Consider the following 26,192-nt stretch of genomic DNA (forward strand, 5'->3'; position numbering starts at 1 on the left):
CCGTTGTTTGCTCATTCTCCTCACATCCTTTTGTTTCACAATGAAGCACATCAGCTCCCTGTGTCCCTCCCGCAGCAGGTGGAGGCCTCAGCACACCGGGTGTGCAAAACTCGCCCTTAACGCACAGGGTTAACTCAAGGCAACGCCACTTAATGGCATCCAGACGTCCTCAGATGTAACCCTCCTCCTGTCTCCACCACCCACGAGGCACCAGCTCTATAAATCTGAATTACACAGTGGTGAGTAACAGCCAATAAAACGCTCAGCAGTCAGTGAACCCAAAAGTCTGGCTCAGCGCACGGGACTTCTGGTGTTGTTTTTGTCTCAGAGAATGGAGCAGATGAGATGTGCTCCAGCTGAGGTCCTGCCTTATTTACACCGTGCTGGCTCCCCAAAGCTGCAGGCTCCTTTGCACTGCAAGCCATCAATTCCCACTGTAATCTTTCTGGTTTGGCTTTCTACAGCCTTTGGGTTTGGCAACCTCCAACAACTCACACCACCCGTATCTTAAGAGCTATGCAAACACTAAGGATATGCTCCTCATAATACCGTGGTATAATATTGGAAGAGAAAACTTATGACCACAAAGGGCCATAACCCAGCCAAAGTGGCATGGTGATGGTGACACAGTGATGGGGTTATGGTGGCACAGCCATGATGGCACGGCACAGGCTCAGTATTACCTATGTGGCAGCTGCTTACATTGTGCTCAGTCCCACCTCTATACTCACCTTACTTAAAATATATATGGGTAGATCAAAAAATGAAGCTATCATAAAGGATGCTCGGACAAAGCTACGCAACACTGCAGCCTGCCAAGCTCACTGCAGGGAGCAGGCAGCCACGCCAGCAGCTCAAGAGCTCATTATCTGATCATCGATGGTTCCGATCCCCAAACATTTCCCCTGCAGCAGCTCAGCTCAGTTTTCAATACTTGCAGACAGCAATAAACCAGCACAGTGCTGTCCCCTGTGTGTGGCATGGGGACAGTCTCTGGGCAGAAGAGGCTAAAGCTGAGCTCTGCAGCTGGGATCACACAGCTCAACCCGCGGGGGTCCTTACCTGCCTCTCCGACATCACGTACAGGTACTTGTTGTCAATGGAGAAAGCCATGTCCCGGAGCACCGGGCTCCCGTCCTTGAAAACAGTCACCACCTCATATTGAATTCCACCATGGGGAGGGCCATCTGCTCGGATCTGGAAGAAGCACAACCACATTGCAGGTGATTTCACAGCAGCCAAATGCAGGTTTTACTTTTTGGGTGGAGGGTGAGGGGAAGAGGATAAAGTGAGGAAAAGGATCTCATTCCAACCCTCAGCTTGGGACCTGGAGGTAGAGCAAGGAGCTGGCAAGCAAAGTGCATGCAGGAGTCAGAGCAGAGGCTCTTTCTGCACAGGATCTGAAGTCATTTCCCCATTGCAACAGAATGAAGGAGCAAGCTCTGTGCTGCGAGGGGAGCGCACAGATCACCCATGTGCCACGGCTGCAGTCACCAAATGCAACTGCAAGTTGCAAGAGCTGGAGGGGAGACTACAGCACTCCACAGCATGACCAGATTATTGCAGAGATGGTTTCTCTCTGGATGCATCAGGAACAAGACTTAGACAACTGCCACAGAAGCCTCCTAAAACACCACCTCTGCCCAACCCCTGGCACATGTTGCTGCCATGCTGTTCAGCCATACGTGTGGCTGCAGATCCCACATCCCCAGCAGGCAGCTCCATGCCTGCAGAGCTCTGCCCACGCTGTGACAATCCCCAGCGCCGCCAGGAACGTGCCGTCTCCTCCAAAAGTTAATAATTGATGGCCATGGGGGCTGCACGAGGGGGAAGGGGAGGAGGAGAAACAAACAGTTGACATTATCTTTCCAACCAGGATTTGCATATTTGAAAAGCCCTTGGATTGCAACACGGTGCCGGCAGATGCTGGCCATGTGCCACGTGCCAGGCTGGTGCCATGCAGTGACCTCAGGGCTGCAGAGCTGGGAGGGAGATGCTGGGGTTGCTAAAGGCAGAGCCTGATGTCACAGAGGGGCCACTCCAGCAGAAAACACAGTAATATGCTCACACACACACACACACACACAGAGGTGCTTCACAGAACCCTGCTCCAAATAAACCCTCTTCTTGGAAGCATTGCTGATGCCTCCCACCATACAGAGACACGGGATACACAGCTGGGTTCAGTTACTGCATTTCTTTCCTCCTTACCTGATTTTTCCATGACATAAAAGAAGGGCAAGGGAATGTGAGCAAAGGGAGAGCTGGCTTGGCACCCATGACACCTCTGACTCAAAAGGCCTGAGAACTCAGACAGCAAAATCCAAATAAAGAGGGTCACATCCTGCTTTAATTGCACCTGTGCCAATGGGGACATCTCAGTCCCTTCCGGAGCCGCTGGGAACCGGAGGTAGTTGGGACCTGCAAACCCCACTGGGGCACCACCACAATCCTACACCAATCCAGGGACACAGGGACAATGCCATGAAGTCACCCGAGGAACAAACAGCCCTGCCAGAGGCAGTCGCTTCCATGCAAACTCCTGATTAGCAGCCAGATGGGAATGGAAGCTGCAGACACAAAGGATCAGCAACCTTTGTACAAAACAACTGTTTTCCAGCCCTCCCTCGGGGGCACCAGCAGCTCGTTACGTTGAGCTTCTTTCTAGTAATGAGGTCAGACAGGGCTAATGAAGAGAGATACCACCGGATGAGCCTCATGCAGTCCAATTCCAACCAGGAGCTGTGGTCAGGGCTGGAGCCAGGAGCATTGCACTGAGTAGCCAGGCTCCATGGGGCACCCCACCTGGCTCTGCCCCATCCCATGGCAATGGCACTGCACCCCGCACAGCTGTGCATCCAGCTGTGAGCCCAGCAGCTCCAGCTGTGAGCACCCCCACACAGTGCCCGGGCAATAGGAGGAGGTACACACGGTGATGCCAGGGTGTTTCACTGCCTCTCTTCCTGAGAGTTTGGTTTCCATGACAATAGATGATGATGTCAGACCAGAGGAAGGATGATTCCTGTGCATGAGGAAGAAGAAAGGGATCATCTCTGCAGCAGGAAACTTCTCATTGACTTCTGGAGGGAGAAACAGTTCCTCTGCCTACCTTACAGGTGTCTTCCTGGAGCTAAATGTATGCTAATAAACACAGTGCCACAGACACCAAGAAGATAAAGGGTAAAGGTGATGAAACAGACCCTAAAGGTGCTCTTTTTAAAGGTCTTTGGAGGAGAGAGAGGAGCAAAGCTGACCCAGCATCGTGACCCCAACCCAATAGGAGATGCAGGATGGGGCTGGGCTGAGGGCAGCCATTCTTCTCTGCATCCCCACAGCCCTTCGTTGCAGTACAACCAGGATGAAAAGGCATGGGAGAAAATCACAGGGGGAGCAGCACTGGGCTGTGCAGCAATGGGTGGGAGTGCAGCAAAACAGGGTGCAGGGAGATGGCTGCAGTGCTGGCAACACAAACCAAAGGTGTTCAGGACAAGAGTCACGCTCACTGCAGGAGACTGGAGGGCAGAACACGGGCTCACACGTTCAGGTGTGAATTGGAGAAGTCACTGGGGACAGATCCAGCACTTTCCTCAGCTGCTCTCGGTGAGTGTTTACAAATATGGCCTGAAAAGCACCTAACGACATAATCTGCAAATCCCAATATCAGCACTGGCTCAGAGCAGCCGGCCCAGCAGAACAACCCCACGTGACGAAGCAGAATGCTTTTCCATTCAGGAAACCACAGTCCTTCAAAGGCACAGTGCAGATTTATGTGTCTAATACCCCCACAATGCAGCCTGCAGGCATAAGCTCTGCATTATCTTAGGAGATTAGCAAAATACTATATTGTGGCACGTATATGTTGCAGCGTAGCACCCATGGTGATAAGTGCATGAGCCATTCAGGGATCTAATACAACGTAGAGCTCCCACGTATGCATTATGCTGAGGTTTCAGGTATTCATCTTGCCCAGCTGGTACCCACATTTGGATTCCATTCCAGTTCCTCCCAGCAGGCTTCCATTAGAAGACACTGAATCTCTTTGTAGGAACTTTTCCGTGATTAAATTACCTGTCTGCTTTCATTATGAGCATTTCAATGAGGGTGGCTCTCGTGATGAAATGCTTGTGCCAGAAAACAGCTCAGTATTCCATGGCTGCAGGGACTGATTCCCCATCCCGGATGCGAGGTCACCCATTGGGTTGGTCGGGTGGAAGATCCCAAATCCTCCCTATATACCACAGCCTGGAGGAGCCCTGGGAACACCAAGGGGGTGCTGAGATCACAGCATCATTTGGGTTGGAAAAGACCTTTAAGATCACCACGTCCAACCCCAACGGGGTATTGGCTCTGTGTGTCTAACAGTGACAAAGCGCAAAGCCCAGCCAACCCTGCAGCCTGCTGACTGCTCCCTTCGTGCTGGGATTTCCAGCCCTTGGGGGCAAATGCCATCAAACAACATTGCATTTGCATCAAATGGACTCCTCTCCTAAAGCTGCATCGGCTCTGGGAATGCGCACTGGAGCGTTTACTGCAATCTACTGCCTGAAATAGAAACAGAAAACAAGAACAGCCCTCACGGCCAAGGTGCATCTCTGCAGAATTGCCATGGTTTTTTTTTTTTTGCCACTTAAGGCTGCATGTTTTGGCTCTTGAGCATTTCCCATTACAGCTTCCCTGTAAAGCTCCAGGATGGATTTTCCTTGCTGGAAATTCAGCAGAAGGACTGAGGCTGGCAAGCAGGGCTCAGAGCCACGATGGAGCAATGAGGTTTGGGCTGCCCTCCCCTTCCTCCTCCACCCACTGTTCTGCAGGGTTTCTCCTCTCCCAACCTGGCACTGAGGGCAGATCCTACAAGCCAGACACTCAGCAGAGCAGAAGATCCCAAAGACAGGATGAGATAAATAAATACCGGCCCAGATCTTCTGCATTCGTTCTCCTTCACCAAATCATCTTTGTGGAAGGGATTTATGCTTCTTAATCCAGTTTAATTAAGCTGGGCTGTACACAACCACATCTAACAGATGAGCTGAGACACTGGGATGGAGCATGCTTCCTCATGGCATCAATGCAGCCAACAGCCCACAACGAAGCCTCTGCCACCACTAGGAACAGGCACATCAGGCTGCAGGGAGGGGAGAACCCAGAACAGAAACTGCACATCATCTCTAGATGAGAAGTTTTCAAGAGCCCTTCAGGCCCTTTATGAAATTGTTCTGCATGTGAAGTACCTCTTCAGCTGTCAGCGAGCACTGCTGGCATCGGAACGCTTTGGGATGCCCTGGGACTGGGTCAGAGCCACTTGCACATCATTGATAATGCAGAGGGAAGTGAAGACTTGCTGGGGATTGCACAGTGAGCCCATAGCAGATCTGGGATACAAACCTGGTGCATGGGGCCGTGCTCACACCTCCAAGCAGCATCCCAATGCAGCATTGCCTGTTCCCTCCCATGTAGAAGCTGGGCACCCCCCATTCCCATCTTTAGGAGGAGCTGAGGAGCTGACATCCCTCTGCACACAGTTACAGCTCAGGGTGATGGGGCACACCGCTCTCCACGTGGGAAGTCTCCCCTTTGAAATTAAAGTGAAGCAGTAATCCCATTACGTATCTTTCCCTTAAATCACAGACATGTCCGTGAGGAAGTTAATGACAACCCTTACATGCACGTTCAATTTAAATCAGCATATCCAATTAACTTCATTACCTGGAGGCCCCCACGCATTCCAGTCTCTTTCTCTCCTGTCATCTTTTCTTTATGCATTTTTTTTTCCCCCCAAACTGGGACTGAATCCATCTTTCTTGGTGAGCATCACCCTCATTTCTACCCCTTTAGGGGAGACCTACAGAGAGATTCATGGCAGAAAACACGGTGATACCAGACTGGGTGGCTATGGCCACAGGATCCTCTCACCCTGGGAGGAGGAAATCCCTCCTTCCCAGAGCTGCAGTGCAGAAGCATTAAATACATCCACTGATCCCTACTGGGCTGTCCTCATAAAGCTCCCCAGGATCACTGGGGAGAAGCAGCTCTTTGTAAAGAGCTCCAGCAGCGCACAGGCATTGCAGGGGAATTGCAAGCAGGAGTTTTTCTTGGGTACCGTGGTACTATGGCTGCTCCTTCCATTGACACAAATGCAGGTTTATCAGCCCTGCACAGTGAGGGGGGGGACAGCGGTGAGCTCAAGCCTGAGCTCATGCTGATCAGCCATCATGACCCACATTATTTATAGATCTGAGGCTCCTGCAAATCCAATACTCATGTCAAAAATGTCTCTGCGTGTGTCTTTCACACCCATATGTGTTTCCCAGCTCTGGCAGTGTTGCTAAGTGCTCCATCACCACCTGGAAACAGGAGCACTCCCCGGGGTGCAGCACATCGGAGCAATGGGGCAAACCCATTGACCTGGCAGCAAGCAGCACCAGTGAGCTCAGCTCCACATCCCCAGCACCGAGGCTGCAGAGCTGCTCCCAGGAGCAAGGCTTTCTTCCCACCTACTCCCTGCACGAGGGCTGCAAGCCTTCTGCACATGCAGCTGAGGTGAGGAGAGACCTCACTCATCTCATCTTCAAGGGTCTCAGCTCATCTGCAGAGAAGGCAAGATACGTTAAAAACAAAAAGAAAACGCTGCCCTTCCTTCTGTCCTGAAGCTTCAGCTGCACTCCAAAGGCTCTCATAACAACGATGCTGAAGATCTCGGCTGTTTCAGCATCCAATGCACATCCCAAACATTGGACACTAAAACCCAAAGCACTGTGAGAACACCCAGACCTATCCATGCCCCCGCCAGCACTGCCCCTCCTGCCCTTATTTCCTTTCTCCATCCTTCTGCAGAGCTGATCCTGCAAAGCAAAACAGGGAGGGTGGCACCGTGGCACCATGCAGAGACTAATCAGCAGCCCCACGTCTTTAATTTCTTACTGCACGAGAGGCTCACCAGAACAAAGCTGCCAGTTCAGGAGATCATTCCTTGAAAAGCTGTCAGCTCACACCTTGTCGCAGCCCGACTTGCAGCAGCACAACTTGAACCACGTGCCACCTCATGCAAACGAGCTGCTAATTAATTAATTAGCGTTCTTCCAGGGGATGGGTTCATTAGGAAAGGGTACGGGGAGGCAGCCAGGCTGGGTCACCTTCCTCTGCAGTGCACCTGCAGCACTGGGTCCAGCACCTTGTGCCAACATCCTGACTGAAGTTGCAGGCAGATCTGTTGGCATGGAGGGCTCAGGGATCGGCTTCTAGGGATGGAGCAGAGACAACTGCATGAGCTCAGCATCAAAGCACAGCCCATTAGAAGCACAGAGCCTGACAGCATCCAGGTTTACCCCCCTGGAATTGGAGAGCTTGGGGCACGTCTGCAGCTGTAACAGAACCCCTTCACTTCTAAGTAAGTCGTTCTGGAATAAAGAGCCGCAATGTACAACGACTTCCCTTTTCTTTTGTCAGCAATAAGCACCCTTCTCCCTTTATATCCCTGTATTATTTTTAAAGAGGCGGCTCCGTGCTGCTCTGGGAAATGGGAAGCACTGAGTGCTGCTTGCAGGCTTTATGTTTTGGCACAGAGTGAGGAAACCATCAAAGAGACTGAGGGTTGGCCTCAGAGAGCCAGCAATGAGCTGGGTGTCTCTGCATCACAAGAGCCGCACTCGCCTCCCTGCAATGTGCTCCTCCACCCTCTGCCATCCCTCCCCGACTTACCCTGCTGCCTTCTGCTGCTTTTATCAGTTCCTTCCCTTACAGTGGGAAAGGGAATGAAAGGAGGTGGTTAAAGCAGCCCCAGCAAGGCTTGGGGAGGGGGATGTGGAAAGGGAGCAGGGGAGACCCAAATGGATTCTGCAGTGAAAGTGTCCATGCTGCTGTAACTGAAGAAAAACATCCAGCAGCTCCATCAGATCGTTTGTTCCCATTTCTTTGCTATAGGACTTTGGGGGAAAAAAGGGGGAAGGTTGGGCTGGGGTGCGGAGTTCCTGCAAGTCTTGTGTGTCTGATAGGAAACATGGGAGGAAGCGCAGAACTGATGTTACTTATGAGGATGGAGGCACTGGGGAAGTGCTCAGTATTGCCCAAGTCCTCAAACAGCCCCGGATCGGCACTCCTATCCCCACCTGTGCCCTTCCAGATGAACAGTTTGCAGCATCACCACCCATGTGCCACCCCCCACAGCAGCATATTTCACACTGAAGGGCTTAGCTCTGGCTTAGTTTGGTTTGCTGACCTCAAGCAGCTGCATAAAATGGAATAAAAGCCACTTGGACAGATGGGTTAACACAGGGCTCGCTCCAATGGAGCAGCCATTCTCCCTATGGAGACAGAACCCCTCACGGTGCCATGTGAAAGCTCTGCTTTGCCCTCCAGCTCTGGTCAGCAGGTGGGGGCAGGAAGTTCCTCAGGAAATATCATTCCCTTTCCTCATCACAAACACCATGAAAGAAATATGTTTCGAATGAGCTGGGCTTCCTGCACAACATCACCATGAGCCAAAGTGCACACAACCAGAAGCCAAAGCCTACAAGGAAACAGAAGAACCCGACTTTTTGTTATCTTGCGGCTCCAAAACCTTCAGTGTTACTCATCAAATATCACCTTCTTCGCTCAGAAATGTCAGGGAATTCCAGAGCCTGGAGCCCCACTTCCACTAACAGCAATAGGGCTGCCCCACAATTGCTGCCCATCCCACACACCTCACCCCAATTGTTGCCAATCCCATATTGCAGCTGTGGCCCAACATCAGCATCAGGAGATGGGCTCAGGATGGGGTTTGTGGATGGTAGAGTTGCAGCCACACTGCACTGCTGCTTCTGTTGCTGTAATTGACCTGTAGATAAACACATGGCTTCTGCCCTAATCCCCTGCAGCCTCATGAACATCAGCCACGCTAAATTCTTCATGTAATTAAGAGAAAAAACCCTAATCCAGTGTAATTAGCTCCCTGATTGCCAACGGGTGGGTAGAAAAGCACTGTTTGAACAGCAATTCAGGTCTAGCTGGTTAGGCAAATACCACGTGTGGTTCAATGGCTGAATAGAGACAACACCCCTCTGCTGTCCTCCACGTCTGTGATCCTCAGCAGCTTTGAGTGGGGCTGATGTCCCCAGGGCTGTAAAGCAGGTCCCAAGGAACCACACAGCAGCTGCTGGCTTGGGGCTGCTCCCTTGGCCCCAGAGCATCCCTCAGTGCTGCTACCCAGGGCTCTGATGCAGACGTGGTCCAGCTGTGAGCAATGCATCTCTCACAGGGCCATTTGTGGCACTGGGCAGAATCCATCCCAGGCTCTGTAAGGGCCTTTGGGAGCATTTTCCTTTTCCATTCATCCAAACAGAGGCAAAATCTTACGAGTGAAATGTTAGAAATAGGGAAAAGTGGAAACAGATGGGAGAGGAATGAGGAAGGGATGTGCCAGGGAGAGCAGAGAGCACAGCCAGGATGTGCCTTCACCAAACCATCCAGCCCATCTCCAGCAGGTTGGAATGACTGGGGCCACTTAATGCTGCAGTGCTCACCATGCCCTTGATTGGGCTCTGGGCTGCCAATCTCTGTTCTCTGCCCCCATCACTCTGCTGTTCTGTAAACAACCCGGCACCGAGCAGAGCGAGCTGCTCCTTTGTATCAAAGCCAGGGAGATTTCTTTATACAAAAATGAGCGCAAATTTATCAACTCAAAGCTCCTTTTAAAGAGAAGCCCCCGAGGAGAGCAAGCCCAGCTGCTCGCCTGCATTGCACTGAGCCAACCCCCCCCTCCCCATCCTGCCTCCCTTCATACCAGCACTGCTCACACAGCCGAGCTGTGCCCGATGGGCTGCGGTTGGAGCGGTCACCAGCAATGTGGTCTATTTCATTTCTCAACCTCTCAGTAATTCCTCCAGCTTTGGGGTAAATCCTTCCTGCCAAAATCCCACTAACACCCATGTGTCACCGGTGTGGGAGCGTGCTGACTGGTTTGTGGTCTATCTGCCTTACATCCAACACAAATTCTCCCCTCAATCCCCAGTAAACCAAGGCAATCAGACGCCCATGGGAGCTGCTATATGAGCTGCATGTGGTTCATCCGGGAGCTGGCTGCTTTATTTCTCCCTCTCCCCATTCCACATCCAGCAGGGCACGGTCAGGACCAGCCCAGCTCTTCTTGGAAGCAGCTGGGGATGGGCAACAGAGCTCCAGCACCTTCTGCCTCTGGCTCATGTTGATGGAGCCACAACACAGCCATGGCACAACCATTTCCATCACATTTATGCCCACAGAGCCTCCTCCCTGCAGCCAGCTTTTTTCCCATGTAATTCCATCTGTATTTAATCCCAGACAAACACAAACAAAACAACACGAGCAACGATCTCATCTCCCTAAGGCCGTCACTTTCTACATCGGTTACAGCCAACTCCAATTAGCAGAAAAGCAACACGAGGAGCTCGGCACGCCGCTGCAGCACTGGGAACTTAGCAGCCTGCATTGCCCTTCCCCAGCCTGCCCCTTCCCTACTGCATAACATGCCCTGTCATTTGCTACAGACTGAGTGTGTGCTGAGCTCAGGGCCGGGCAGGGCGCTGGTGGCCTCATTAGCACAGCTCTGTGCACCCACACCTGCAGGCAACCTGCACACTTTGATTTATAAGAGGATCCCAAAGCCTCTACAAGTGCTCAGGGGAAGTTTGCTCGGTCACTCCAGCCTATTAACCTGCACTTGAGGCGGCTTTTCTGCAGCCCATGCTGTTAACCACTTCCCTGCCAGGCTGCCAAGCAGGTGCTCAGGTTGGATATTGGGGGGAAATTGCTTCTCTGAAAGAGCGGTGATGCACCGACACAGCTGCCCAAGGAGCAGTGGGGTCACCATCAGGATGTGGTCAGTGGGCACGGAGGGGTGGCCTGGGGTTGGATTTGGGGATCTCAGAGGTCTTTTCCAACTGCAATGACTTTGTGCTTCCACGATTGGCTGTATGGTCTCACCCAGCACCCAGTTCAGCCCGGTGCTCCCATCCCTGCCCAGGGCACAGCAGCTCAGCACACTGCTGCAAACTCAGCTCTTTCGTGTGAGCAGACAGCTCTCCCTCTATCAGCGAGCTATTTCGGGCAACAGTTTCAAATGGAAATCTGTATTTTATTAATTACACGTCTGTGTTGCTGCAGAACCCTTTCATGTGCTTCCCAGCTGTATCAATCTGCAGCCACGAAGGGAAGCATTAAACCCAGCATCCGCAGTGTGGGATCGGGCCAGGCTGTGCCCTCACCTGCAGCCTGACAGCCCCATTGTCACCCTGGGCTCCAGTGGGGATAGAGGAGGACCATTCACATTGCTGAAAAGCCTTCCTACAAGGCTGGCTCTCCCTTGGATTGCTCTGCTCATCTCCTGTTGCGCATTCGCAGCTCTTCAGCAGCTGAAAAGGATTTCCTCAGTCCATGCCTTTTGCTGCCACGTTGGGATATCAGAAAGCAGCGTCTGCAGGCAGAAGGATTTATCCACCTGTCCCAACTGCAGAACAGATTGGCTCTATGGACGAGCGGGGTTGTGTGGGTGCATTAGTGAGCAGCTTAGCACAGGTGCTGGCAAAGCAGCGAGCCTCAGTGTGTTACTGGGAGAAGTCGAAGCAAATTTTAGGGCAGCTCTCATCATGTGATTTCCCCCCCTGAGCCAAATTCCTTGTCACTGATATCATTCAGGTGAAACCTGAAGCCCCCATCAGCAATGGGGAGGCTGCAGGACAGCAGCGGTCCCCAGCCCAGCAAACAGCAAACCTCTCCCAGCAGGAAGCTCCAGGCGCGTTATTGAGGCGTCCTTGGGACAAAGCAGCAGCAACGGGCTCTGCTATCCCAAACTGCTCTCAGCACACAAGAGGGGCACGAGGCTGAAAGCATTTCCTCCCGAGCAAACAGACTTGCACTTGGGAGTGCGCAGAAATCAAAGCAACAAAAGGTCTCCGCAGCCAACTGCAATGTAGCTGACAAGCAGGCTCGTCACTTTGTGCCTCCATCTGGCGGGGACATACTTTCCATTTCAGCAAGTGCTAGAATGGGTGGACAGCAAAAGGAAATGTGAAAACAGCAAAGAAACGAGGAGAATGAAAACCTGCGGGACAACACTGCTGCCCTGTTATGAATACTGTGCAGCTATTCATATGAAAATCCATACGGCTGCTACTGTTGCATGCACTCTTCTTACACAGCATGAAATTAAAATTCCTCTTCAGTATCACGTTGCCAGCACTACGGAGCAACTTCAGACCGAGCAAGCAGACAATTCCTCCTTTGGCTTCCCCAGCTGGGATTGAGAGCCGCTGGGGTGAGGGAGACGAAGTCTATTGCCCACGGTAAGCAATGCTGCTTCCAAAACAAATCCCAGTGCAGTTTCACATGCGTAATTCCCCCCAGCCCTCCCCCCCCTACCAATTCCCTTCTTATCTCCCCAGAACAAACTCTGCACGCGGGCTCATTTCAAGGAGAGCTTCACCCACAGTCCAGCCAAGTGTCAGCCGATCTGCTGGAAATGCAAATGGAGATGATGGTGCAAAAGAGACTCGGGCTTAGAGATGGCGGGCGAGGGTGAGAGAAGGCAAAGAAAAGCCGACAGAAAGAGGGGAGCGAGGAACAAATCTGCCGTCTCAAGTTGTGGATCGCTCACACATGGGCTCACTGAGCACAAAACCACGCCGGTCCCATTGATTTCTCCCTACTGAGCTACCAGGTGCCTCTGAAATGCACCTCCCAGCAGCACGTGGCATCACCTCACTTTGCTGAGTGATAGCAGAGCGTGTGGCTGAGCTGCTGGGGAGCTCCGGGGATGTGTTTCAGGAGTGCAACCCTCATGTCTGCATAATGGCAATGCATCTGCAGCGTGGCCCTGGCAACACCTTCCTGCTCTCTGCTGCACGTGGGGGAGAACCCACAGAGTGAAGAGGGTCCCCTGCAGCTCCATCACAACACCCCCATGTTGGGGTCTGGGAGCAGGGAATGGGGCCCTCCATGCACTGTGTTGGAGGAGGTGATAACTGCTTCCCTGCAACCAGCAGGGATGAAGCACAGAGATCTACAGGCAGGGATAGGGGTGGCTGAAACTCCGCCACAAAATAATGTTTCATTATCATGGTAAAAAAATCCCCAGGTTTGCTTATTATGCATGCAGAGAAGCAGCAAGCATGAGGAGAGAACCCATCCGCTGCACCGTACCGTGATGCAGAATTAATCCCCCCAGGTTACAGGACTCCTCATAAATGGCAAACGGGACGATATCCACTGCATTACATTTTATCATGCTTCCTGTCAAAACATCCCCCTCCCTTTCAGCCTTTCAGTGATGCTATCACAAGCCCAGCCTTATTTGGGGAAGAAGAGTTGAACTCAACAGCAGCAAACTATCACTGTGAGGCCAACACAGACCCTTCCAGCAGTGAGTGGGGTCTCGTTCAGTGCAGCTCTATCTTAATGGCGACATCTTCCATTTCTGCTCACACCTATACAGAGCATATTTGCTATTGACTGTTATTAATAGGAATGCTAATGCAAGCTGGCTGCCGTGCCCCAGCACACCCCAAGGGAGTGCAAAACACTTCACAAATGTATCTGGTGGGGTAAACTTCCCCAGCAAAGTGGCTGTTGCTGTGGGCTTTGCTCCGTGGCACGCTTGCAAGGCTCTGGGCTTTTGCTTGGGCACTGAACCGAAAAGAAAAGGGTCTGATTATCTCCTCCAGCACCTTGGTGGTGACCCGGAGCAGTGACCCTTTCCTGTCACTCTCCATTTGCTCTGTGTGTTTTGCATGAGGACGGGGCAAAGCCCTGCAGTGGGCACAGGCTGCAGCTATACACAGTGCAGAGGGCAGATGGTGGGGCTGGGGTGCAGCGATGCAGGCAATGGGATCTAAGTGGGACCTCCAAAACCAGTTGCAGCCATTCCCTCTTTGTGCCATGGGCACACCACTTCATCCTCCTATTTGTCTTCATTTTTCCATCCCGGTCTGTTCTCTGTGGGGCCGTGCAAAGGGAACAGAAAGCAGAGAAGTGGTGGAGGGATTTGCTGTGTATTGCTGCAGCATGAATAAATGATGCACAGGTCCCCACTGCTATCTGAACAAAAACATGGCGTAAAAGAAGGCAAGAGGAGGTGTGAAAGGCTCTGGCCGAGGTTCCCCTTGTTCTTTGTACAACTGCAGCTCCTGATCTCAGAGCACCACGTCCTCCCACCCTGCTCCCTGCAAGCAGCACGGAGGAGCACACACATGCACGTCCCCGTGCACATGCATGCTATGATAGGTGCAATTTCAAGCAATTTCCCTGCCAGTCTCTCTGCAATCTCATGTAATCTCCTCCCAAAGGGAATCAAAGACCCCGTGGTGCCTTTGCTTGGCCATAAAGAATACAAATCACACCCCGACGGCTCTGAATAATGCAGAGTGGTGCAGCAGAGAAGTAGGATGGAAGGGGGCTGCCTGCTCCCAGCTCCCATTGCTGCAGCTCCATGTAAATGCTTGTATGGGAGATTGGTAATCACAGCCTGAACCTCTGATTAATCAGCTGAGGCAAGTATGGGGTCAGCTGTGGGAGCACAGGTGAGAGTGATGGAGCTGTGCTCCCGGGAGGGGTGGAACTCGACTCCATCCCCTCTGAGACCTCATTTAAGGGCTGACTCCCACTGGAGCAGTATCTCTTGGAGATCGCTCACCAGTGAGGACTGCCCCAGCTTCTTCAGCCAAGGCACCACCATTGGTGAGTTTTTCCTTTACTTATTCACTTATACCTTCTGTACATTTTGTTACCATCTGTACATTAAAAACCAATACAATGCTACATGCCCACAGCTCCATGCACAGTTCCTGGGAGCAAAGGCACAGCATGGGCTGCTTCCTCCTCCATGCTACCAAACAGCAGCAAGAGTTCAGCCACAGCAAGACCAGGCATTACAAATATCTCCTCTCCGTAACACAAACTGCAGCTATTTAACATTCCATTGGCAATATCACTAGAGCTTTAGAGCCCAAATGCTTTGCAGTCCTTGAGTTAAGTTGCAGTGTTCTCCCATCGCAGCCATACCTGAATGGCCTCGGTGTGCTGGGTCTCACCCCAAAGGTGTGTGCTTAACTCCAAGCCAGGGTCATTGCAAACCACATCCCTCCTGAGCAGCACCGAGTGCCCTACAACAAGCACCGCCACCAGGAAAAGCAAAGGGAAAGGGAAGTGCAGGGAGGCAAGAGAAAAGGAGAGGGAACAACCACAGGTAGGTTTTACATTGCCATTACAAACTGGGAGAGAGCTCCCCCAGGGCACACAAAACTCCAGTAAAATCCCTTTTTTTCCTCCCCCATCTTCGTTTTAAGGCTGACAGAGCGCTGCGGATTGAACACAGATGTGCTCATTCTGGGATCTTGCTGTAACCTAAACCACAATTCCCTGCTAAGCTGTTCCCACATTTGTGGATTGATGCGTCCAGATGCACGGGCTGCCAGCACAACCTGCAGAGCTGCTCCTCCTGGGACCAGCAGCCAATTCCCAGCACTGTCAATCTCCTTTTCATGGACAAAACCAGCAGGAACAGCACGGCCAGGTAGGAACATGACAGCCTGGGGTAACTGTCACGTACTGGAGCAAGGATGCAATATTTATCTGGCCGGGCACATGGGAGATTCATGTGCCTGCAGAGCTGTGAGCATATGGAGCCACAGCAGCAGGTGAAAGTGGTGGGGAGAATCTAGGAGAGCAACAACCAAACTGCAGAGCTCGGGAACATGAGCTATTTCTCCTGACTAAACCCACAAGCTTTGGAAAATGATTCCCTGGAAGATCATGCATTCGATCTCACTTAAATTCCTCCATCAACATAACAGTGCTTGGATCAAAATCCTCTGCCTAAGCCAAACCCCGTGCCCATGGGGCACAGACTGGGGCTGAGAAGTGGCTGTGAGCACAAACCCCCTGTGTTGAACACAGTGCTGCTCTGGGCTCAGACATGACGCACCGTGCACAGGGACAAGGGGAGGATGCTGGCAGCGATGTGCAAAGAGCTGAGCATCCTTCTGGGCCACGACATGCAGATCCACCTGGAGGAAATAAACTGAAGGCAGCTGAAGGGTAGGCTGATATTTAGTCAAAGCGCATCAAAATCAGTGGAAGGGCTTATTTCAGGACTGATGGGAAATAGACCTTTGTGCTTGTAAAGGATTAATGCATATAAACAGCCAGTGAGCTGTCCAGCCCCTTTGTAGCTGGAAGAGCTTCCCTGTGAAGGGACTGAGATCCAGAGAGGGGAAACCCAGGGGACACCCACGGGGAGCTGCCACCATCAGTGCACATCAGGAGAGAAACCACAGGCCTGTGGGCTCTCAGCCACGCCAGCCCATGCTGCATTCATCCCCAGCCAGGTCACGAGCTCACTACTGGCCACGGCCCAAATGATGCCAATAAAAACACCGACAGATGAACAGGCGCAGAGCAGCTGCTTGGGAAGCTTGGGGTAAAGGTGGGTGGGGGGGAAGGGGGAGGAATTAAATTAATCCCTTCATTATCAACCCGACCCCTGGAAAAATCTGAAGGAATGGCTGTGAAGGTTCACGGCAGTGCACTGAAGGCAGGAGATCAGCTAACACAGCATCTGCCAGCCCAGACGGGTTCAGCTCTAATCCCCAACTCCAGCTGGGACGTGGCCACTGGGAGCCAGCGTGGTACTGGGAACTGAGCTGAGCTGTGTGGTGCAGTGCTGAGCTGTGCTGAGTTGGTGCACAGCTCTGCCAACCCCATCTGAGAATCACACGACAGCCTGGGTTGGAAGGGACCTTTAAAGGCCATCTGGTCCCACTCTCTGCAGTAAGCAGGGACACCTACAGCTCAATCAGGTGTTCAAAGCCACATCCAGCCTGGAGCATCTGCAGGGATGGGTCAGCATCATCTCTCTGTGCCAATGCCTCACTATCCTTATCGTAATGAACTATTTTCTTATATCCAGTCTAAATCTCCCCTTATCCAAGTTCCAAACCCAGTTGCTATGTTCCTCCAGGTCTCTTCTAATCCCTTTCAAAACCACCAGCACTGTGGGGTGGGAGGGGGAGCAGAACCAAGCACTGCGGGCTATGGGTTGGGAGGTGTCAGAGGGCTGCAGGGGGGTGGGAAGGGCACATTGGGAGCACTGGGGATGGCCATCAGATAAAGTAACAGCAGGACTGGGGCATGGATTCCTGACCACACTGGGAATGAGACCAAAACCCAGGGACTCATTTTTCACAGGGCACTGAGCAACCATCAGACATTAATGACTTCTGGCACCCGCTGCCCTGGGTCAGATTCCAATCAATGACCCCAAGTGGAAGTTTCTCCCTTCCCCATTGGCAACCCTGGAGTATCCCGCACTGTACTGAGGATCCTTGGCTGGGCACAGGGTGACCCCACCAACATGCATCACAGAGAGGAGGTTGCTTCCCCAAGAGGAATCAAAGCCTCATTGACACGTGAATTATGAATGAAACTTTAAGCTTTTAAACTTTTAACCTGTGCATTTCTAAGAAAGTCTTAATTTAGCCAGAGACGCGGGGAGGGAAGAAGAACAATGGTGCAGTGGAAGGGAGCAGGCTTTTAAAACACGCCCTGGGTTAAGATGAATATTTCATGCAGTAAGCCATTCCCAAGGGGAAAATGAAATCCTGACCCCACTGCCCAAAGCCGTGATGGCTGTTAGGAGACCTAAGCTCTGCTTGGGCTGCTGTTACTCAAACCTCGTACCAGCACCCATTGATTTAAACCCTCTCCAGCTTTCACTCTTGTTGGAAATCACCCAAAAAGTGCCTCTCCGACCAGTGCTGAATGGGATTTTGTTTATTTTCAGGACAACTGTGGGCACGCAGCAGAGCTGGCACAGGGCTGGGAGCTGAGCACAGCCGGGAGCAAAGCACACACAGAGAGCTGAGCTGCTGCTGCCCTGCAGCCAACCACCCCCAGCACCAGGCCAGGGTAGATTATCTGGGCAGAAGGTCTGAGCACAGAGAGGAAAAGGTCTTATAAAGCAATACATAGCAGGAAAATTGCCTTTAGAGGACTATCCCAACGTGGCACGATGTCCCTCCATCAGCAAACCCAAGCTGGCACTGTTATACGGGCACAGGTATGTTTGTATTTCAAGCCTCTTACACACCGGAGCATCAGTGCCAGACTCACCAGTGCTCAAAATTCTCCTTACATTTTAAGTGTTTGGAGCTTAAAACAACCACACTCAGTCCGGCTGTCCAACAGAATGCAGCCTGGGCTTTGGGGGGGGGGGGGCAATGGGGGGTAATAGGGGCTCTGCCTGGCTAAGCCAGCAGTGCTCCCCTCCTGCAGAGGAGGGAACAAAACCCATCAGTCAGCCCCAGATGATAAATAAAAGAGATGAAAGTTGGTGTGAAACTAAACAAAGCCCCAGGTGGCCCCCTGCCTGCCTGGGGCTCTTCTGCTAATTTTAGCTTCCCTGTTCCTTCCCTGGGCTGTTTGGTTCAATGACTGCCAGGTTTGGAGCATTTACTTTGCCCAAAATGCTGAGCAGAGGGATGGAGAGAGGCCTGAAGAGCTGGGCTGGGTGCCCTGTGGGGTATCAGGGCTGAGCCACTGTGACAGTGACACAAACCCCAACCCCCAGGGCAGCAGCAGAGGCTGGGAGGGAGAGCTTTGTATTTATTCCACAGGAGAAAAAAAGGCAGCAGCCTCCCAGAAGCATCCTATACAGCAGAATGTATTTAAATACCTAATGAAGGAATAAATCTGCGAGAGGCAGACATTTACTGCATCCTCCTTCACACAGAGCCTTTATTGTGGGTGCGGGGCCACGGCTGCACCTGCGCTGCTGGGTGATGGATGTGACCACATCCCATTGTGGGGGCTCTACCTGTCAGGGGGATATTGAGCACTCCCAGGCTGCACATCCATCCCGACAGCATCCTGCACACCGACACAGTGCAGCTCCCAGGGCTCTGCAGGGGAAAAGTGCAATGTGTGGAGATGTGGGACAGCAGGTTGTGCTCTGGGATGATGCTGAGTTGTGCAAAGCAAGGATGGGTGTGCAGGGTGCTGGGTGGGCACCCATGGCACTGTGCAGAGTGTGGAGAGCTGCAGAGTTTTGTGGCACAGCAGCAAAAAGCTGCTCATAACATGAACTCAGGGGTTTACCAGAGGGAAGAGCAAAAAGAAATTGAAAGCTGTAATGCTTTCCCTACAGGGCAGGCAGGGAGCAGCCAACATTTTCCCTGACTCTCCCCTCCATCTCTGCCTTGCATTAAACCTTTCAGCACCAGATAACAGCATTCGGTCCTGCTGCCACCAGGGATGGCCAGAGATGCTCTGCAGGGCTCAGCCAGCCTGAGTGGTACAGAACATCACAGCCCATCAGAGCTTGCTGCAGGAGCAGACATGGAGCAGGAGCTGCCATCATGCTGCACTATGAACACCCACAAGCATCACACTGTGTGCCTGGCTCTATCAGAGCTATTGCTCCACACCAGCACAATCCACAGTGGTTTTGCCCCATCCTTGCAGGGTAGGAGCAGCCAATAAAAGTCAGTGTAAGGTGCTGGGGATGAGATACAGGAGCTCAGCTGCCTGCTTCACATTTTGCATTTCAGGAAACTAAGTGTTCCAGCAAGCATTCAAAGCAGGCTCTGTGATGGAGCAGCAGCAAAGCAGCACAGCGTGTGCACTCAGCCCATCTCCAGCACCAGCCCATCCCCATCCATCATTTGCTTTCAGTTTTACTTCCCCTCCCAAAACAGCATCCAAGCCCCCCTGACCTCTGCCTGCCCTCCTCCCCCCAAAACCAAAGGTCAGTGCTGATATTCAGGGGTCAGCAGGAAGAAATGCAGCGGGGTCAGAGGGGAGGGAAGCAGCAGGCTGGAATTTCACTTCTCCCCACTCATTTGCTTCCATGAAGCAGCAGCCAGAGCCCCTAAAAGTGCAGGGCAGTGGGGCCCTCTCACACGCTGGGGGGTCTTTGGGACGATCAGATATGGGGCACAAGGGTTCTAGCTGGGGGGGGGCTGCAGTGCTGCACCCTATGATGGCTAAGCATTAAATGAAAATACACTGAATCCACAGGAAAGCCATCATTCAGACTGAAATTCAGACTGGTGAGGAATTAGAGTGCCGTGCTCAAGCCCTGTTTGGGTGCCCCAATTCAACCCTATATTGAGGGAAGGCGCAGACTACAGGAGCTGAGCAGCACAGCTGCGAGGGGGGAAGATGCTGCGAGAGCAAAACATGCTGTTTTCATGTAAATGTCCCTAGTAATAAAAATGAAGGAAGAAAGCCACGCGTCCAAACAAGAAATTGTGCTAGAGAAGCAGAAATGCTTCTAAAAAGAGGGCTTTATCGATGTGTTCCAGCAGGCATCGGCTGCGCTTTAAGGCTCCTTAAGGAACAGCACGTGGCTCTGCAGGGCTCAGGGCTGTGCCTCTGATCAGAGGTTCCCATCCAGAACACGTCCAGCAGAGCAGCCCACCGTCCCCTTCACACCCCCCATGACTCATTTCACAGTGCCATGACCAAATTCCCAGTGCTAAAGGGCTGGGATGAGCACCTGCACCCACCACTCCTGCTTTGCAGGACGCTCAGGCTGCAAAGCATAAGGCCCGCAGGCAGGTTGATGAGATTAAAGCCCAGCACATGATAAATAATTGAGCAGCATACCACAAAATAAGAAAGAAAACCACCAAAAAAAAACCCAAACCAAAAACAAAACCCAAACCCCCACACTGTATAATAAGTAGGCTGTACGATGAGCACATGCATTTCAAATGCACATCGCTTTTATCTGCATGCATCTTGTGAGATGCAAAGAACCAACAGAGAAGGAGCAACCAGGAGGAGGTGTGGGTCCTGGAGAAGCCATTTCCAATCACTGCTGCTGGTTGCACTTTGTAGACCTGAGGCATACAGGCACCTCAGGGTGGTGGGCAGAGCATGCATCACTGCAGGCTTAGTGGGCTCCTGCTATCACAGGGACTGGCTGTATCCCAGCCACATCAGCCTGGCACCCCCATAAACATCAGCAGATGTCCCACTGATGGATTTGCCATTGCAAACTACGCTGTGTTTTACAGCCTCACCAACACTGCCAGTGCCCTGGGCAGCAGCAAGAAGCAGAGGGAGCAGCAATGAGTGGTGAAGCTCATGGTGCAGCTGAACAACGTAGTGAGGGGGGGCATTGTGGGGGGACAGCCCCCAAAGCACAGTGCTCTGTGTGCACCTTCCCCTTCCCTCTGAACGTTTGTGTTTTCCATTTTTGCTCTTTTTACCCCAAGGAGGCATTTATAGAAGCAACGCAGCGTGGTCACCTTGCAGCATTTCCTACCACACGGGGATTTAAGATGCTACAAATGGACCCAAACGTGCATTGTTTGACCTCGGTGAGGATCTTAAAAGCCTGCAGTGCAACACGTCCCCCAAGGAGAGCACAACGTTCTCACTCACGGATGGAGAGGCAGAAGCCAAGAACGTGGCCAGAGCACAGCACAACTTCTTTAGGTTCACACCCATAGGGAAGCAGGGAGCAGGCAGCAAAACCAGTGTGAATTCATAGAGCAGTTTGGCATTTACTGAACCACGCGAAGATGCTGCTCTGCCTCCAGCACGAACCGGAGGAGGAATAACTTCTGCCTCACTTCATCCTCATAAAGGGAGATAATGCCTCCTCCTATGCAAGGTGTGGGGATTAATTCTCTTCTAAATACGTCCAAGATTAAAAAAAAACACAGGTTCATAAGTGGAAGAGCTTCGTGGTAACTGTGTCCCATATGGAGGCTTGCCATGCCCTTGTGATGCTCAGGGCCATTGGTGAGGGCTGGGACCAAACCCCCAAGGTGCAGAACCCACACACAGAACCCCCCTGAGCCTCTTACATGCTCACTGCTCTGTGGTCCCACTCCACTTGGAAGCGAATCAAACGCCATTGTTGCACTCTGCATTTCAAGCTGATTTTTCAAGGTGCCCGAGCTTGGTAAAGCAGCCTTCTCATCACCACCCGTGAGCCAAGGAATGGATTAAAGCTGCCTCTGAGCCCACCTGGCTCCATTTCACATAGCAGCTCCCGAACACCTGCCCCTCAGCTCTCCAGCAGCTCTAAAACACATCCAAAATTCTCCTTTCTTTCATTTCCTTCTGCCAGGCAACAGATAACAGAACTGGAGGAGAGATGCTGGGAGAAGAGGAGCCAATTTCACGCCTCCAAGGGGCAGTGGGGATGTTCCTTGAGCTGCTCCATCCCCTGAAGGGACACGGGGTGATACTGAGCAGCTGCTGCCATTGCTGCTGTGGGGTTTGTGGGCTGGAACAGCCCCACAGCCTCTGGGCTCCTCTGCAACCGTTTGTCCTGAAGTGCTCCAAAAATACACGTAGGGGCGATAATTAAGGATATACTGAAGGATGAGATAAGCATCTGTAGAATGAAGTCAGATAAGGACAGGTTCAGACATGTGCTTCATTGGGAAAGATCTGTTTTATCGCCACGAATGGAAGAAATTAAATCAGCCAAGCTGAATAAAACCCTCACACACCAAGACACCACAATGCACTCAGAGGTTCGCTCCCTCTTGCCCCAGCAGCTATCAGTGCCCTGCAGGGCTCTGCCTTGCTGAGCACTGGGCAGCCAGCAACGTGCACATTTGTTCATGCAGCAAGGAAACAACGAGTCACAGCAGCACAGCACATCCTCCTGCAGCACCTTTCCTCCAGACAGATCCCACCCAGCTCCCTGCAGGTCACCTTGCACACTGCAAGCCATGCACGAGAGCAATGCAATGGGGATGGGGTGCTCTGGGACTGCAGGACAGCAATTGACAGTTGTTTGTCGCTGTCCCTTTCACCTCCAGACTCACCGAGTGCTCCTGAGTTCTCAAGCATAACACTGAGGCTGCACAGTGCAGAGCTTTGCTCTGTGGTGCAGAGAGCAGCTCTCAGACCTGGCCTGCACAGCTCAGTGCATCCCAAACCTCCCAGCAGTTCTTCAGAACAAATCAATGCTGGGATAAAACCACCAGCATCACCATGCTGCCTCTCCCCATGTGCACACACAGCCTGAGAGGCACAGTGATGCTGCAAGGGCTCTGCCTGGCTCAGGCACAGACGGCGCGATGGCCAAACAGTCAAACAGCACTTGGACTGGGCACGGTCAGACATAGAAGAGACATTTATTTATTCTCGATCGCAAACAATGCCCTCCATTGACAAGCTGAATGAAGGGCACTTCACTGATTTATTAGATCTAATAAGAAGCACACCTCTCGGGATGAAAGACAAGATTGATTTGAGCGGAGAGAGGCGCTGGCAGCCCAGTCACTGTGCTGTGCCTGCTGCCACGGAGCCAAACAGTGCTGGGGGAGAGAAATAAAGGGACAGACTTGCACAAGGGCAGCTAGAATAGAAACCAGGCTTGCAATAGCCTTTCAGCCCTAGAAACGGAGGGTGACTCTCTTCCTGCAGCCCTGCTCTAAAAGAAAAGCAGCAAGCTCAAAAGTTCTGGAGCAACTCCAGCATCGTTCTCAGGAAACCCCAGAATCTGCCCTTCCCATGTCTCTGCCCCCCACCTAAATCCAATGAGTGCCATTTCCACATCAGTCCCATCCTCCAGCAGACAGACCAGGTTAGCCGAGTTCTGTGGACGCCGTTTTCCATCAGTAAAAAGACAAACCAGCACAGCAGTGCTTAGCTTGAGGCCCTATTAATAGCAGTCCTAATTATATGGCTGCAAATTTAATTCGTAGCAATGATTAGTGTCAAAATCAAAGGCATCACACATCAATATTGATGGAATTGTATGAAGCCCGTAAACAGAACAAGCAAGCCGACACATCTCCCCCCAGCACTCAGTTGCTGTTCACTGTTGTATTAATGTCTCCTCTAATTTTCCTCGATGAAAACCACGTTATTGCAGTTCATTAACTGAGCAGTTATGTCTCGATATGATACCATTTACCCCAGTCAGGATGCTGAGACCTTGCAGGAGAACCAGACCTCCAGGCTGCAGAGAACAGGACCGCACGTACCCACCTTATCCGAAGGTCACAGCATTATCAGCACATTGGCTTTTCACCACTTACTGATAACTGCTGCAGTAATTTGCAGCAATTCCCAAAGCCAGAGGGCTGCCATGGAGCAGGGCTGCTCTGCCATATCCCATGTACTGTGGGGACATGCCTACAGGTGCAGCCCCTGACAGCACCAAGCATCCCCTACCCAAGGCAGTAGGGATGGCTGAGCCAGTGCTGCGTGAGAACATCCCTCCTCCAGCACAGGGTTTCCATGCAGAATGGATCCATAGACTCATCCCTTTCCCTTAGGCAGCAGCAAAGGGCAGAGGGGTGCATGCACCATTCCACGTGGTGTGAGCTGCTGACAGTCCACAGCTCAGGTATAGCCCTGCTGGGGCTGGTTGGGCAGAGAGGGACTGCAGAGGGACAGCGGGTCAAAGGGAAGGGACAGAGCTGGGAGTGAAGTGGCCCTGGGTTGGCAGGGACCTTCAGCATCCAGCTCCTTGGGAGGACAGGCTGCAGCAGCCCATTAGAATGGCTGATGGGAAGGACATCAGTGAGATAAGGGGATATTTTCGGTAATGAACTCTCACAGGCAAATCTGAAAGATTTCAGAGCTGGCTCCCTGACTTCTTCCCTGCAGCTACATAAAAGCCTCTGCTTTGAAATCCCAGGCTGAGCCACCAGCTTGCTTCCAAAGTAAATCAACAACTGTGGGAGAGGGAATAGATGAGAGCAGCGTTCAGCGTTCGGTGCGTAGGTAGATAGGCAGGGCAGTGAGATGAGGAGAGGAGGCGTATATCTGGGAATCTCTGGCACTTACAGAGGTGCACATCTTTACTGTCCTCATTTCACATGTGGGGAAGGAGGGAGACAGAAGCTTTCATAGCCCTCATAACGCTGAGTGATGCGCCGGCTCTGGGACCACACTCAGCCTTGGATCCTTCTCTGGATCCAAAACACCTCCACTGTGGCACTGTTCGAGGCAAAGCCACTTCCCACACTTCATACATAAAGATAACCCCATATGTCAAAAAGGAATAGATTAACCAGAGGTCCAGACAGGAACACAAGATATAAAACATCCCCAGCCCCACGCAGCATAAGACAGGGCTCCAGCTCTGGATATAGCAGGGTCTCAGCAGCTGACATGTGGAGAAGGGCTCTTAACATATGCCACCAAGGGCTGACTGTAATGAATGCCTGGAAGGGACTCACTGGAGACTTAAGCTCAGTTTTTCAGTACCTGTTTATCACTGGCAAAGCTTGGATCATTCCTGCATCGCTCCTCAGCTCCCCTCCTGCCCACAGGAGTAAAGTGGATGGGCATGAATAAACTAACCAGCATCAAAAGGTGGATGTTTGAGTGGGGCTTCAATGCAGACAACTACAAGGAATTAACTGTGCCGGAGAAAATGCTTCTTCTGTAATCCTACATAATTAATGCCACACTACAGTAAATGCCTGGTGTGCAGGCACAAGCTGTTCGCTTTAACTCCCAACACACAAAGCACTTCCCCTGCTGCCCAAAACACCAAATGGACAGCACCCAACCCAACAATGGCCAACAACCACCCAACAATAGCCAACAACTACCCAGCAATGGCCAATAACCATCCAACAATGGCCAACACCATTCCAACAATGGCCAACAACTACCCAGCCATGGCAAGCAACCACTCAACAATGGTCAGCAAACATCCAACAACCAGAAACCAACCCAATGGCCAACATGGCTTGCTGGAACCTCAGCAACAGATGCATTATTTGCAATATGCTGAAGATTTCTTTCTCCACCCACACCAGGATGAGCCCCATGTTCCACACAGCACCAGGTTGGGCAGGGAAAGAAGGGCTCTGCTCATGCCCCCATGCTCCAGATTTCCTCACTGCACTGAGAGGCACCAGGGAGACTCCTAATTTACTGCTGCTCAGCACTTGTAAAGTGCTGAATGAATATTAATGAACTGATGTAATTAAAATGATGCAGACATTCAAGTGTAGTATCTGCCTGTCCTTGTATCTTCCTGGATAGATGAGGAAGAAATTCCCTGCTGTTTAAGGACACAAAAAATTAACAACCTGCTGTTGATTACATTTGTTAACTCTTTCCCTGGCTTAGAGAAGCAGGGTCTGCATTTAGCAGGTTCACCAAATGATGTCATTGACATCTCAGGTTCATCTGAAGGATCTCGTGCTCAGCAGACTGGTGGTTGGACTCCCAGAGCCCACCCAGCAGCCCCC

At 51.9% G+C, this 26,192-nt stretch overlaps 1 protein-coding gene across 2 annotated transcripts in view; it reads right to left on the bottom strand.

Moving 5' to 3' along the window:
* Window positions 1–26,192, bottom strand: part of PLXNA2 (plexin A2) — a 95,480-nt gene that overhangs the window by 54,725 nt on the left and 14,563 nt on the right. For both annotated transcript variants that reach the window (XM_072355756.1, XM_072355755.1), the window contains exon 4: window positions 1,063–1,197. In XM_072355756.1, the coding sequence (XP_072211857.1) occupies window positions 1,063–1,197 (135 nt within the window). The remainder of the gene's footprint in view (window positions 1–1,062; window positions 1,198–26,192) is intronic.

Source organism: Excalfactoria chinensis, chromosome 23 (genome assembly GCF_039878825.1).
Source record: "Excalfactoria chinensis isolate bCotChi1 chromosome 23, bCotChi1.hap2, whole genome shotgun sequence".
NCBI classification, from domain to species: domain Eukaryota; kingdom Metazoa; phylum Chordata; class Aves; order Galliformes; family Phasianidae; genus Excalfactoria; species Excalfactoria chinensis.